At 42.4% G+C, this 15,714-nt stretch overlaps 1 protein-coding gene across 1 annotated transcript in view; it reads right to left on the bottom strand.

The window, feature by feature from the left end:
- afdna (afadin, adherens junction formation factor a) overlaps positions 1 to 2,750 on the bottom strand; it is a 65,418-nt gene extending 62,668 nt beyond the window's left edge. The window contains exons 1-4 of the mRNA XM_076084063.1: positions 2,561 to 2,750; positions 2,317 to 2,426; positions 1,802 to 1,953; positions 1,397 to 1,557 (exon numbers count right to left, since the gene is read on the bottom strand). Of these exons, the coding sequence (XP_075940178.1) occupies positions 1,397 to 1,557; positions 1,802 to 1,953; positions 2,317 to 2,426; positions 2,561 to 2,735 (598 nt within the window). The 5' untranslated portion in view covers positions 2,736 to 2,750. The remainder of the gene's footprint in view (positions 1 to 1,396; positions 1,558 to 1,801; positions 1,954 to 2,316; positions 2,427 to 2,560) is intronic.
- Positions 2,751 to 15,714: the final 12,964 nt, after the last annotated feature.

Raw genomic sequence — 15,714 nt, 5'->3', positions numbered from 1 at the left:
CGGGGTTTTTCAGAGGCAATTATACAAAATGAGCTTGTTTAAAATAGCAGTTACTGCTGAGACAACGTCATTGTCTAACCGCAAGCCACCCTGTCCCACCGTGTGCGTGTGTGTGTGTGTGTGTGTGTGTGTGTGTGTGTGTGTGCGTGTGGACGGTGGTTAAAGCAGTTTTTAGAGTCGGGTTCACTGGTCCATCTGTCTGTCTGGCAGAATGATTAGGTAATGTGTGAGTCACCCGAACCAGCCAGCATGTTTGTGTTCATTCATTCAACGTGGACATATTTATTTTGGTGTGGGTCAACATGTCAGCTTGAGACGTCCCTCACAGACATATGCTCTTCTGTGGACCAGCGATGATAAAAAAGTAGCACTACCGGTGGTGAACTGCAGAATACCTCAGCTTCTTCCTTCCCCCCCGAGTCGCTCTACAGACTTTCTCTGGGGTTCACATCAGGTTTTCTTGAAGTCACAAAAGGACAAGCCAAACAACTCTGAATCTTTGCATGATGTCATATTCACTCTGGGAGCAGGTTTTTCCAGATTTGGCTCCACTTATCGTTCCCTAAATCCTGATCAGTCTTTTGGCTCCTACTGCTGTGAGGCATCCCTGTCATTTCCACCAACGCTGTGCTACATAGTCTGGATGCTGTTAGCTGGGTGCTACTTCATTCCAGGTTCAGCACAGAGACTCCTTCCACTTCAGTTAGATAAAATCTTCTTACAAAAGCCTGTACAACTGCATCAATCTCATCCAACCTTATCTGCATTTTTCTGTTACTGCTTTTCATTAATGTAGCTCGATAGGACGATGACATCCCGACTATTAATCTACTGTACTCTGGTCAACTGTGTCTCCAACTCCTGGACACCACCAAATCTAATAAAAGCTCTAGAACCAGGCTGAACAGTTACACTTTTTTTGACTCATGAAAGAAAATGATGTTACTCCCATGTGTCTCAGATTCCTTAAGTGCTCTCTTGTCTTGGCAGGCCGTTATGTCTTTAACTCAGAGGCGCAGCAGAGATGGCTGTCCTTATAACAAGTTCACCAATCTCTGCAGAGAGGCTCTTACAAAGAAATCATCAAGCTCTTCATCACTCCTTCGACTACGGCCGACGTGCCTGGGTGCTGCATCTGGGCACACAGCCAGTTAGAGGAAGTGTTAAAGACGTTTCCTACATTTCATAATAAAGAATCCAATTAAGCTCCAGGGATTGTTTCTTCATTCCCTTATCTGGATCTATGCCTCGACACTGTTCTGTCCCAGAGATGTACGGTGATGTCATTGGCTTGTTTTTTTTCCCTCTGATAGCTACTGAGCACCATGCGCGAAGGAAATGTTCTGGATGTTCTTTTTAAAGGGGTCATTAGAGGCTCCACAAATGGTTCAAGTACCTGAGTCGGGCCTCCCGTCACTGCTCATGAACTCCTGCATGCGTTTCTCCAGTTTCTGCTGGCGTCTCCTCTTCATCACCACCTCTGGGTTGGAGATGGTCCTGGTAAAGCTGGTCTCCGGCATGTCCTTGTAAACCTCTGCTGCCAGGCGACTGATTTCCCTAAACCACAGGGGCGGGGGGCGGGGGGGGGGGGGGGGGGGTGGCGACGTGGGGAGAAGACAGAATAGGTGAGGGGAAATAAGATAGATGGAGAAACAGAAAGGTCAAATATTAAATCTTTCCTCTTTTGGAGCTTTCTGTGCTTTTCTTGGCATTATAAAAATAAAAAAAACTAGATCCTCTCCAAGGGCTGAGAGGATGTATAAGGGAAAGACAGTAAGATGGATGAGCGAGTGAGTCTTACCCGTCCTCCCGGGTGAGCACCTGCTCGTCTCCATCGGGGATCCGGGCGAACTCCTTCTCCCTCTTCTTTTCCTTCTTCTTCTCCTTCTTGGATAAAGTCCTCTTGAAGTTCTGGATCACGCCGTCCTTCTCCGGACCATTACTCTGACTCTTCTGGCAGAGAGGGGAAGAAGCGTTAATGAGGTGCTCTTAGAGACTGCGAGGGGAGGCCGGCTTCAGTTGGTACGCATTTCTGAATGTATGAATGAGTGAACAAACTGAATGAGGAAAAGAGGATTTTCTTTAATCATCTTACACAAATCATCTTGTCAAATTATATATTTCACTCGATTGTATTGCAGGAAACATCTCAACGAGAGGTCTGCATTTGTCCAATCGTCCCAATCAAGTACACAACAATGTCTCCAAATACCAACATGTATCCAGATATGCTAGATGAGGTATGTTGCCAGTAGCTTTAGGTGCTTCAGGTTCTCAACCAGGTTAACAGACAACAACAGAGAGAGAGCAGCCGACCTTAGGGAGGATGTCGTTCTCGTTCTTCAGGACAAAGCGCCCTTCTCTGTCGTCTTTGTTCCAGTTCAGCTGAACGACTAGAGGCTTCTCGTCCAGGTCCAGCTGACGCTCTTCTAACACACGCACACAAAGACACACACCAGTTCATCTGAGAGTCCACTATGTCGTAGTATTATTATTCCTAACATTGAAACAATGAATTGTTAAGATATCTCTCGTCTTATCCCCAGTTTATGGGACTCACCGCCACTGACGTGGACCTCATACAGCGAGTATCTTGGCGAGGACAGCATCCTCATGTCGGGTCTGAACTTCTCGGCGAGCGTCTCAATGACGTCCTGCGTTGTCGCGGTGCTCGACACTCTGATGCACTTGGTGGCGAAGTTTCCGGCAACGCGGTCCTGGAAGTAGAACCGCATCACGCCGTGGAACTCCAAGTCCTGTTCAAGAGAGAGCGAGACAATGAGTCCACGATGTGTATTTTACAAACCGTTAACTGGAGGTGGGTGGTTTTAAGTGTAGAAATACATTCTACATTCAGTACGTTAATGTTTACATGCATACGAAAACCTGTTAACTGTTTGGCATTAAGGAAGACAACTTATTCATTTCAAGCCAACAGATTCAAATGCTCCCTGATGATTATTTTTATAATGTTAAAAAAACAGTCGTCATCAAGCCAGGACTGTGCAGTGAGGGGACTGTTCAGCAGCGTCGACTGTCACGGGAGAACAGAAGCAACACTGGCTGAGAGCCAGGAAGTGCAGTGTGTCAGCAGGTTGTGTGACGTCAAGAAAAGAGGGTTTGTTTTCGTCATTCGCTGACCTGGTTTTCAAACCTCCTTCACTTACTTCTGTGCACTGCTACTGACTTCAATAACGCTGTTTCCCAACAAATTTCATTGAAAGGTCTCTGTATGTGGTGTTAATTCTATGGAATGTATTCAAATCATATACCTCCGATGTATTATTTTGAATGTACTTGGGTACAGCTTATTTGCGAGGAAATTCTTATTGTCCCTATAATAATGACCAAACGGACATAACCTCTTTCCAGGAAATGTCCTTACTTCCTGTCTCATGAATAAAGCGCTGCCATTTATTGTGTTTTAGACTTCCCTCACAGTGCTCGCCTGAGGAACCCGTTCTCTCTTACACAAACACACACTACACAGGCTCAAGCACAGCCAGTGCCGATGCTGGATGTGAAAGCAGCCGGCTGAAATAGACACCCAGGGCTATCTGCACTGTAGGTGCAAATTTATTGCCTGCATGTTGACATTTCTGTAGTCTACTACAGTACAAGAATGTCTTAAAAACATACACACCGAGTGCTGATATAATCATATGTAACACGGTGCTGACACAGCATACGTGTGTGCATTCGTTAAGGTTCAGCTGTAAAACTGGCCTCATATTTCATTGTAGCTGCCATTTAAACAGTCTTAGAAAGCCTTAGATCTCCGAGGGAGCTTGTAGACATTACAAAGCGAGCATGTGCTCAAAACTAATAGGCGATATAATCTTGCTCTCACTGAACCAGGACGGAAACGATCATGTACCATCCCAGCGAAGTCAAACCGGATGCTAAACTGTCACAGTAATATGGTAGCAACCACGTGCAAAATAGCGTAAACAATAAAAATATGAGGGGACACGACGTCACAATATATAGCCTTGAAACTTGCATACAAATCTCTGAAATAACCCATTAGGATTGTGTAGATGGTATTCCCCTTAAGAATTTAACTGTTTTCCTTAAGAAAATGATGCACTTTAACCTTTGAGTTTCTTTAAGGTTTTATTGCTTACAAACTTGTCCTTATTCGTGGTGTTAGAAGAGGATGTTGTGCTTTCCGAAGTGGAAATCCCCTGACTGTGGTTCTTATACAACGAAGGTATCTTTCCTGTCAGGATGCAACAAAGCAGATTTGAATTTGAATTCTCAGCGTTTCAGCGGGAGAGACAAGTGGCCAAACGAGTTAGCGTGCGTGCGTGTGTGTGTGCGCGTGTGTGTGTGTGTGTGTGTGTGTGTGTGTGAGAGCAGGGTGATTTGAGGCAACGATTTACACAATTTAACCAGATTAATTCTACACTGTTAAAGTCTGCTTGTAGCCTCCTCCTCACATATATTAACAGTTAGTAGATGTGAGGATTGACTGGACAGAGAGCAGGAAAAAAAGAGAGGAATGCTGATGAAAAGGTTTTCTTCTTCTTTCTTTAAATAAAAAACAAAACGTTCCTCTCTCTCCTCATCTCTTTCTCTCCCACGTCCCACGTCTGATAGAGACACAGTCGGTCGGGCAGAGTGGAAACACTGAGCGTAGTTTCGATAGGCAAGGGTGGAGTTGGGAATGTGTGTGTTGTGATTTACTGCTGGAATGTGGGTCATTGACGGTTGCCGTCGTCAAGCTTGCGTAACCGTTGGTAACCGTTACTGTGGAGACACTGGTCCACTTGGGTTCAAACAAAGCCCGTCTAAGAGCCAGCGGTGGATAATTAACACGCTGTCCGGTACAAGTGCAACCGCATGTAGTTCAAGTCCAGTGCAGCAGTCCTCCTCACCCCCGTTCCTCAGGTAGATGGTACAGTCCGACGGACACGTGCCTCCAGGTTATTGTCGATACCAACAGCCCCCATGTTCATGGCCATGGTCCAGTCATACACGTGCATATTTGCAGACGATCGCAGGCCAACTCCTGAGCACCTCAACACCATGGTACAATCCTACACGAAATCCTCCCTCCAGAAAATGGTCCGGTCCAACTTTCCTGCATGTCCAAGCCAAAGTCCAATGTTAAACCACCATTTATCAAGGCCGTGGTCCAATCCTACACTCCCATACCTCCAAGCGTCAACAAAAAAATAAAAATAAATACAACCTCGCTGGAGCTCAAGTCCAGAACAACAGCCATGTTCCCTCACACCTCCAAGACATGTCCAACTGCAGTAGCCGTCCAGAAGAACACTTCCAAACTCTTAATATTTGTGTGGCCTTTTGCCAACACTTGCTACGCTCCAAAAAATAATATATCACTGTTTAATCAATCACTCAACTGCATTCTGACTACACCGAATAGGTCAAACCTCTCAGTCTGTGCCACCATGATAATGTCATCCGACAAGGCTGCTTGGGTGAATCATGGGAGGTGTAGTCTTGAAGTAGTAGTAGTGTGTAGTGGACAGATTATAAATGAACTACTAACTACAACAACCACTTGCACAATGACTCCACGGCATACTTGGATGAATGCCACACATACAAAACTTAACAACTGTGATTGTGAAAGGTGCGACTTATCTTAAAAGCTGTAAAAGACAATTAAATAATAATAAAATAATAATAATAATAATTAAATAATACATGAGGTGCTGGTGCTTACACAAACAATGCAAAAGAGATTTTCTCTGTAATTGATGTTGGCTTCATTTGACAAATAAAAAAAACTGTGAAAAACCTTAATTTTTCACAGTAAAAAAAAACAAGGAAAAATTATTTGTAAAGGGCACAAACCCGACCTCGCCATGTTTAGAGTGTCATTTTAAAGCTTATTTGAGTGTCTCAGCTAAATTTCCAAAAATGAGAAAATGTCATGTGGCAAAAACTAGGACTGTTCTGTTCATACTTTCTGCAGCTTTGATTGTAATAATCCCGAACAGCTTTTATTATTTCGCAAACGGCACTCGGGCTGACGGGAAATGCTAATGCAGCAGTATGTCACCGAACACAACAGCAGCCCAGATAAGGCCTGCTACCCGCTGTCTGTCTCACACACACACACAGCGATACCATCAACTGAGGTTTGATGTTGGACTACTTCTATCACTGTGGGAATGTGTTTATATAGTGGGTTAACAAACGGTGCATGTACACACCTCTAACGCTGATGCTAATTAACCAATGTGTAATTACTGTGTGTGTATTAGACCAATATGGTATTGTAGTGTGTGTGACCTTTGTCACTATGCCAGGAAGAGGCATCAGCAAAGGAATGCTCTCTCACACACACACACACACACACACACACACACACACACACACACACACACAGGTGAGCGATACCTGTGACTAAACTTGTGAGACAGGACTATTTATGACACACACACACACACTAGTGTGAAGGGCACACTGTAGATCGCTGTTATCCTCTCAGATAAAACCTGATTGAGACCAGTGAAGGGGAAGGTGTGTGTGTCTTTAAGTGTTTGCATTCATGCTTGTTGGAGACACGCTGTATATATTACCGGTAAACCGATTATAGATACATTTATTGACCAATAATCGACTTCTGCCAATAAAAGTTTCAGTGATTTACTCGTTAACACTGAATAGAAATGTTTTTTCATCCTGGACAGTCAGTGAATCAGCTGGGCCGATATATCACCTATTATTTGCTTAATGAAGTTATATTGTATCTGCGTAAATGGTATCATAATGTATATGATAAGCACTGGCAAGTTTACTTTTCAACAGTCCCACTCAGTACGTTAGTCACAGCTCTTTAAAGTTAAAATATAAGGGTTCCTTAAATAAAAGTAATATTGGCAAATATACCTTTATCGACGTTTTAAAATCGACATATCAATATAAAAACCATGTTCAAAATCCAGTATTGCTACAGTAAGGTTTTTATTTCACTTTCCTCCAAGTCCCTCCTATAGAGCATTTATAGGCACAATATGACCGTACTGCAACATAGATGTAGGCAGATAAAAGTGTTAAATAATGTATTTGTCAACAGCTGCGGCTCCTCCGGTTAGCACTCATGAGGCTGCTGTAAAAACAGATAATGACGACATAGTACAATAAAGTAGTGTTACACAGTATACGGATACTAGAAAGGTATCGCAATACCCGGTATGATCACCTATTACTACCGGTACTTTAAGAATGACAGTGTTAATGAGAGACGTGCTCTATTTCCTTGTTACATAAATGTGCGATAGCTGTGCAGTGGTGTGTGTGTGTGTGTGTACACTGTTTAATTAAAGCTAAACTTGAGGACATTAAATTTCAGTGTTTTTTGTGTTGTGTGTTTATATTACTCATTCCAGAAAAGGAGTTCACTCTTTGCAAATTAAATCAAAAAATAGTGTCTTATCTAAAAGATAGTATGAATTTTAATGCTTAATAACTGGTATTGGAAATCCCATTTCGGTTAATCCTTAGCAGACACTTCCCACGTTCCCTTTTATGGTCTCAAAAAAAACAACCTTTGATCTAGCACATGCCATTTTCTCCATTACACAAAACCACTCACACACACACAAAGCTCATCCATGAAAGTGAATGTGTGTGATACTCCGTGTGGAGAAGACACACTGCGTGAGAGATAACCCTGACTTCAAAATCCAGCCAGCATGCTCTCTGACTAAAGCTCCTCGGAGTCAAAGGTCTCCCAGAGTAGAGGTCGGAGGTCACGCCTGTGTTCCTATGAGAAAGTGAGTCGAATTCAGTCTGTGGCTGTAAAAAAACAGATCCCACCTGGTGCCTGTCTCGCGTGTGTGTATGTATATGTATGTGTGTGTGTGTGTGTGTGTGTGTGTGTGTGTGTGTGTGTGTGTGTGTGTGTGTGTGTGTGTGTGTGTGTGTGTGTGTTGCAGGAAGGTGAAAGTGGTGGATTATACTTTAAGGGGACTCAAGTTGTCCTGCTTGTAAAGCAGCAAACAAAAATAAATAAAAAATCTGAAAGAGTGAATTTGTTTATTTATAAATGTATTTATTCTGTCATTATCACCTCTTCCGGGGTATTAAGTCACTTCACAGCTCTTAACAGCAGAACGTTGGTGTGTAAATACTCATAGGAAGGAGCTGGAAAAAGTGTTTACCACCATTAAGGAACTTAACTGGTTATGAAACAGTCCCACATGAGTACTGATCTTTCTATGTGACCTACATAAACAACATCAGCAATAAGATTTCTATATACTTATTCGTAATGCTGGTCATTGGTGCCAGAGGGTTGGATTTGCACCGCGCAGCAGCGTCTCCTTCGGCCACGAGCAGAGCTCTGAAACACTAGAACCCTTTCGCTCACAGGGGACCGCCAATATCAACACTAAATATACAGTTCCTTGTAGTAGCTTGAAGTACTGTTACATAAATCACTTGGTGATAACTCACACACATCACACTACAGGAATTATTTCAGCGTTCTTCTTCCCCCCTATTGACTGAACAGATAAGTACGTGGTAGTCGACTGTTTAAATATATGCATGTAAATCAACATGATATGAGATTCCAGGTATCTTTGTCAAATACGGAGAGGGGAAGGGAGGAACAACATTAGGAAGCCGCTTGCTTGCAAAAGGGAAAATATTTATTTAAGCTTCAGATGTGCACACAAGACAGAGAAAATTCAGCCCGAGGAGCAGCGAGCTCGACACACGTTGTCTGCCTGTCACCAGTCCGTTGTGTTAGATCCTTTCTAATGTTTGTCTTTTGCTCCGTGTGGCCTTTTGTTGATCATCAGAAGCTTTAAGAAATGTTTTCACTCTTCGCTAGCAAGGAGTTTCCGATTGTGTCGTTTGTCCACGTTGGTATTTAAAACTGTTCGAAGGCCATTACAAAATGCAGAGGTGTGATTTGCCACCGAAGACATTCCAAACAAAGACACAATGTTCAAACCACAAACAACTGCATTCTGCACACTTAATTTAACCCTGATGTCATCACTTGTATGATAAACCCTGCTCGGACAGAGAGCCCACTTGACAGACCAGAGCCCTTCGTCACAAACAGTTATCACTTCAGAGTTATCCATGTGTGTGTGTGTGTCAGAGAGGCAGGGAGTGCTCAAAAGGGGGGGGGGGGGGGGGGGGGGGGGGGGGTGTTATCGGGTGTTCAGGAAACAAACCAGAGCTCCATTTCCGTAAACCACTTTTGGCCTCTGGTATGACGCTTCTGTGCGGACACCGAACATTGCTGCATGTCTGAGAGCTCTCTGGTACAAACATAAGGTGGCATTCAGGGCTTGACAATAATTCCACAATTGTCTTCCAATACTGTGAGAACTCAATCTTTGCACACACAGGTCTGACGGTCTACTGGAGACTAACTCTGAAGATCTAAATGAGATCTGACACAAACTCATTTATATCAATCATATAAACTTTCTCAATCAAGTGCTGTTGTTGTAAAATAGAGTGTGTGATGTGCTATAACAAATATCTTTAATGTTTAATTCGGGTGTGGCTTTAAATTCATGGACTCTATGTGCAGTATTGTATGTGTAGCCTACATAATTAAATCAAACTACACCGCTTTTTATAAGTTACAGATTTAATAATACTGTAGTTCTGCTCTTAGTTCTGAAGAAAAATAAAACTCCTGAAATACCAGTATTAAGAAGTGCTACTCTGACAAACACTTCATGTTAATATACAGGTTTTTGGGGACATTTTTTGCATTTATTGACACGAGATAGACGGGAACGGATAGAGAGACAAAGCTAGAATCAAACCATGGACAGTCCGAAAAACTGTATGGCAGCATTTCACCACAACAGGAATGTCACCGCAGACAAGTTTGTAATACTGCACATCTCTAAATATTGCAGTACTTTCTACAGTGGCCCATAGTCTCATCACCCTGCTGTTAACTCCTTCAGCAACAGATATCGACTTAACAGACATTTATTTTAATAAAAATATTAGATTGCCACATGTGTTATCAATTGCACCGATTCTGCAGCCCTGCGTTTCATTAAAGACAAATACTGGCAACCCAAAAAAAGGTTAAACCCTAGTTTCCATGGAGACACTGAAAACAGAATTTTTAATTCTTTTTTTTCCATTGCATTGAAAAGATGAATTTAAAAGAGAAGGGAGGAGAGGGGCTTTCTGGATGATGCTGTTTGAAAATGAGAATAGATTCCAGCTGCTGTGCATCATCTTAGTCTCATCCCCACACACACACACACACACACACACACACACACACACACACGCACGCACGCACGCACAGAGGAACATGAGCCTAATAAAATGAACGGAGTTCCTGAGTCAATATTGTTGCGGCCCCACCTGCAGTAACATGGGGGGATTCCTCCCTAAAGCCTGTGTCCAAGGTCAGCTGGACCGAGGATTTTAACTCAGATGTTGGGAGGGGAAAGTCATCCCACGTCAGATCAGACACACCGAACAGATGGAGAAAATAAAAAGAGAGATGGAGACAAAGAATCCCATCGCGTGAAGCAGGATAATTACTTTACCTCTTGCTTTAAAAATAGCCAAAGGACGCCAGGCTTACGGCACATTATCCACAGTATCAGATACCTTGGTGGTAGGATTGCAGATGTATCATCAGAAACTCAAGTCCACCTCCTGTCTTGGGCTTACTTTGTGTTTCAGATTTTAAAAAGGGTTGATGACGTGGCCTCAAGTAAAACAAAAGGCTTGAAACAGAAGCTAGAGAAAAGTGTGGAGGAGTTCAGTCTATCTACAGGTTTTAGAAATTCCTTAAGATCCATATAATACTGCACAAACAAACAATATGTTCTATTTAAATATTGTATTTATAACAATAGATATAAATGATTATGAGATATTAGTGTTTAGTCCAATCAGGTGAGGTAACTGTTCTGCTTTCATCGAAGAACAAACTATCGATCGACAGAAAAGTAATCTGCAAATACTTAATATTATTAATCTGACTTTTTCATGCAGAAATATCACCATCGTACTAATTTTATGATCTACAATTACTTCTTATCAGAACAGTTTGGGTCGTTGAGGGTTGATTAAAGATGTACAGTGTATAGTGCACTTAGTAACATTGGAAACATCCAAATAATAATCGCTTTAGCTGCTAAACTGGCTCTTAGGCTAAAAGATCTGCAACATATGACTCCAGTCATATCTTTTCATGTCACGAATCCCTAAACAGACTCACATCAGAGCACAGACCACCACCATCTGATCAGTTACTGTCAGGGGGACCGATGGTGGAAACCTTGAGCTGTTGATTTATTGCTGACCTCTTGAACCGTCTACTGGGAGACGCATCAAGTTAGAATGAGACCTATGATCATACTTCAGCCACTCCCAGTCAACCTAGACGTTTTGACCAAAGAAAGGAGCCAAATATTGAAATATTACTACGATGTAGGGGTGGGTGGGAAACGATTATGACTCGATGCAGAAAACTAAATAATCCGAAATGTAAAACTCAATTAACACGATCGGCTGTAACCATTCGGTGACACCAGGCTGTCCGTTCCTTACCGCTGCCCCTGAACGCAACAGACGTAATACACGTTTGTCTTGTTTATGTTCTAACTAAACACTAGCAGAGTTCTGGTGAGGGCGGCTGAGCTTGAGCAGCAGAATATGGATACAATCTGACCGGCACCCCCCCCGGCTTAAAAGCTAAAGTATGGAAGCATTTTGCTTCTTCTTCCGTCTAACTAGAAAAGAACGAAGCGAATCACAGAAGTAGATTGCAACTTTTTGCAACAGGACTTGCACCTACTCAGTAACTGAGAATCAGAGCTTTTGAGCCATGTTGCAGACTTTGGAACTGAGATAACAACATTCATCTCAACGTCTTTACGGACACGTCGAGACTCTACAACCAAACCACAGCTAAAGTCATGGAGTCACTGAGGAAAGCGAGTAGGGTGGTAGAAACTTGTGTGATTGTAACAGCGCACTTCATCACTGTATGTATAGTGTTTGTGTATCGTCACATGTTCCAGAAAGCTGAATGCTCATTGCCTATAATGAGGGGATTTGTTTATTTGTTTAAGTCTTTATTATGTATTTGTGAATAAGAGCAGCTTGTTATGTCACATGACTGAGAACACGTTGAATTCTGTGTTTTTACTACGAGGATGCTGCTAACGGCCCAACTTTATTTATATTCTTGTTGGTTGTCTTTGCAATGATTGGAAATGTAATACTCCAATTGACACATTGCTTCTAATAGTTACTAATATTGAATTAATAAAAGATAATGGAAGTAAATGCATCTGTTTTTTTAATTATGAATCATTACAAATATGCCGTGTTTTAAATATAGATAGTCACAGGGAGAAAAAATGAATCATGTATAGAAACATGTTGCAAAAATGCATCAAGATCAATCGCTAATCGTTTTATAATCACATCGTAGCCCTTTGAATCTGAATCAAATCGTGAGGTGCGTAGAGATTCCCACCCCAACTACAAAGCGGTTCTGTCTTACAACATCATCTTGAAGTTCGTACTGAACATGGTGACAGCGCCGATCTGGAATGTATGTTGTTTCACTGACTATCCTGCAGAACAAAAACAACCTGAGCCGCCAGGAGAAACAAAGGGAGGCAGCGGGAGGCCTGTTGTCCTGACTGAATGAAATGACTAAATGCACACATTATATATTTTTTCTTGTTCATTGTAAATTTGTGTATGTACATCGAGAGCGAAGTGGAAACCGGAGTCATGGCCAATAACGCATACATGGCCAATAAAGCTGATTCTGATTTCCTCTGTGGCTGCAAAGAAAAGCCTCTTTGTTTCAGGTGAGTTTCTGCTTCAGTATCGAGCCGTCCAGCCACCAACCCCCCCCCCCCCCCCCCCCCCCCCCCTCCAGCTCACCCTGTCATCCTGACAGAGTAAGGCATTGTGGGAAGGTATGGCATAAATCGTCTGGACCCAGTGGTGATGCCTGGCCACAAATAAGACCTGCTCTCTCTTGTGTCCGGTCGTACATTCACACACACAGACGCAGAGTGAACCCCACAGCTTATACGAGACATGACGTAGAGCCGACGTGGCTGACAACTTCAGCAACAGTGACGTTTAAGATGAAGATAGACACACCTCCCCTTCTGTAAATGTTCTAAAGTCATGTCATATCTCTAGAATATTCAGATAATGAACTGTGTTTACCCACATCATTGAACCTAAAGACATAATCCATCCACTGAAACTAAACCATGAGTTATAAACACACCAAATGTCTAATATTGGACCCATATATCACATTAAGTTGGTGCTAGAGTCCAAGTAAAAATCTCTTGTTTTGTCCATCCAAAGATATTCAAATTATAAAGAAATAAAACTCAGAAAAGCACCTCCTCTTTACTTGCTATTTGGGGTTTTTGCTTGACTGCTGACTTAAACTTATCTAATTGATGATCTAAGAAATGTCAATTAATTTTGATTGATCGTTCAGATCAAAACATTATTCAAACTCCCGATGGCGGTAGAGACTGCCGTGAAGATGTCTGCACATGTACTCCTGATATATTTAACAACCTTTACAGCTACGCTGACCAAGGCGACGGCAGTGTTAGCAATCATGGCAGCAGTAGCACCAATGTGCTATCTCCACGCTACATAAAGGAGCTGATGTACATGTAATAAATGTTTTCTCTATATCTTTTGTCTGTTTTCAAGAGATGCACTGAGACAAATTCCCATTAACCATGTTGACATGGCACACAAACAACTCGTTAAGTAGAGGCCCAGGCTGCTGACCATCACAGAGCGGCCATTGTTCTCCAATGAACATCGCTGGTTCGGCTCAAAGTTAAGAGACAAAAACAGAACACAGCGCGATGCTGCTATTACGAGTTGGATTGTGCAGAAATACAGAATGTGCTGGTGCATTCATAGGTCTGTGTTTCCAAAAATGCGAGTAGCTTATAATAGCAGTTAGAATCTAGACTTCCAATCATGCAACCGCAGAGTGTAGAAGGAATGGATGAAGTCACCGTGTGATCGCCCATCGTTTCTTGGACAAAGGTTATGAATCCTAACGTTTTGCCTTTCGCCATCCGAACAATGAGCAAGACATTTTTAGGCAGCCAAAATGTTCAAATTAACTTTCAACTAAAACACATGTTTAAAGGGTTAAAGCTCTAAGATGAAACGCGGACAACCCTCAAACGGACGCCGTAGAAGCGATCACAATGTAGCTAAAAGCACACCCTGCTTAATCATCCGTTTTATTATAAAAAAAGAGCCATAACCTACATAGTGAATAGGTAGTTGGTAGTTTTGGTATTAGTCGAATAAGATGGTTTCAGTTGGTCAGCCGTTTTTATGCTGATGTCAAGCTGTATGATATATTTCTAAGAAACTTATGAGCACATATCTAGCAAACAGGATTTAAAGTGGTACTGTGCGATTCTTTTGTTTTACAGAGCAAATCAGCTAAACGGTCAGTCGACAAAATTGTATGAGTGTTAGTCGACTAAGAATCTTTGTTTAAGAACAGCCCTAAAAATGAACACCATGCTGTGATGGAAAATACTTGAAACTAGCAATTGAGACCATAATTTCATGTTTACAATGTTTAATGAGGTAATAAATCAAGTGAGGAGTAGGGTCATTTTCTCATAGACGTCTAAACAATCAAACTTCTTTTTGCACCCAGAGGCGTCTGCCACTGGTGTTCATCTGAAAGAATACACTTTTAAGGCACTCCGGCATTGGCTTCACTTTACAGAACCGGAGGTCGCCGCTTGATTGCAATTAATAGCCGACAAGAAGACGTGAGTTTGATATTGGCCGTATATCAAACCTGGATATGATATGATAAAAACACCGGAGTATGCTTCCTTAGATGTAGAATTAGTTTATTACCCCTGACATCTGCACAAGAATTGTTGAGTTTCACTAATAACAGCTTAACACCGGTCATAAAACAGTGCAACCTGAATGAGTGCAAATGAATGGAATTAGTCATGTGGAAATGCAGAGTGTCCTGATTTTATGACAGAAAAACACGGAGTCTGCAACAACGGTAAACACTAACAGGGAGACCTCTGACTAAAACATGATGGTACTCCAGTCATCCAAAAATAGCCGTGACAAAGTCATATCGGTTGAACTCTGGTTGAAACGTTCAAAGCGAGAGTCAGAAACTAACTGGATAATGAGAGGAAGCATTCGCTTCTGCTCCATTTACTGATATTTTCACTCTCATTCTCTGTAACTATACAAGGAGAGAGAGAGAGAGAGAGAGAGAGAGAGAGAGAGAACATAGAGACAGAAAGGTCATACATGCTCCTGGGCGTGTTTGTGTGTATCCAAGTGTGTATGTATGTACAAGAAAGATCAATAACGGTCTGCAGTGGTTATGGGGAGGGGAGGGGGGCGGGGCTGGTTAAACATGGCACCTTGTGATCAGGGCTATGGAGTTACATACAACACATGCATGTGTGTGCACACACACACACACACACACGAACGTGAGCACAACTGTGACCTTACCAGACGTTTTTTTCAAGGTCCCAACTAACGTGCAGAGAATAGAGGAGCACTCTTCGGAAGGCGGCGTGCACACATGCACGAACACACACACGCATACAGAAACGCTTGGGATGAGGCGTTGAATTATGCAGGACGGCCCACATCTCTCTCACAGCCTTGGAGTGACTTTGGGTGAAAAGGGGGGAGGAAGAAGTG

The sequence above is a fragment of the Anarhichas minor genome, unplaced genomic scaffold (assembly GCF_050575085.1).
Source record: "Anarhichas minor isolate MPS153535 unplaced genomic scaffold, ASM5057508v1 ptg000136l, whole genome shotgun sequence".
Classification (NCBI taxonomy): Eukaryota; Metazoa; Chordata; class Actinopteri; order Perciformes; family Anarhichadidae; genus Anarhichas; species Anarhichas minor.
Note: the sequence above shows the minus strand (reverse complement) of the source record. Positions and strands in the feature narration are given on the sequence as shown.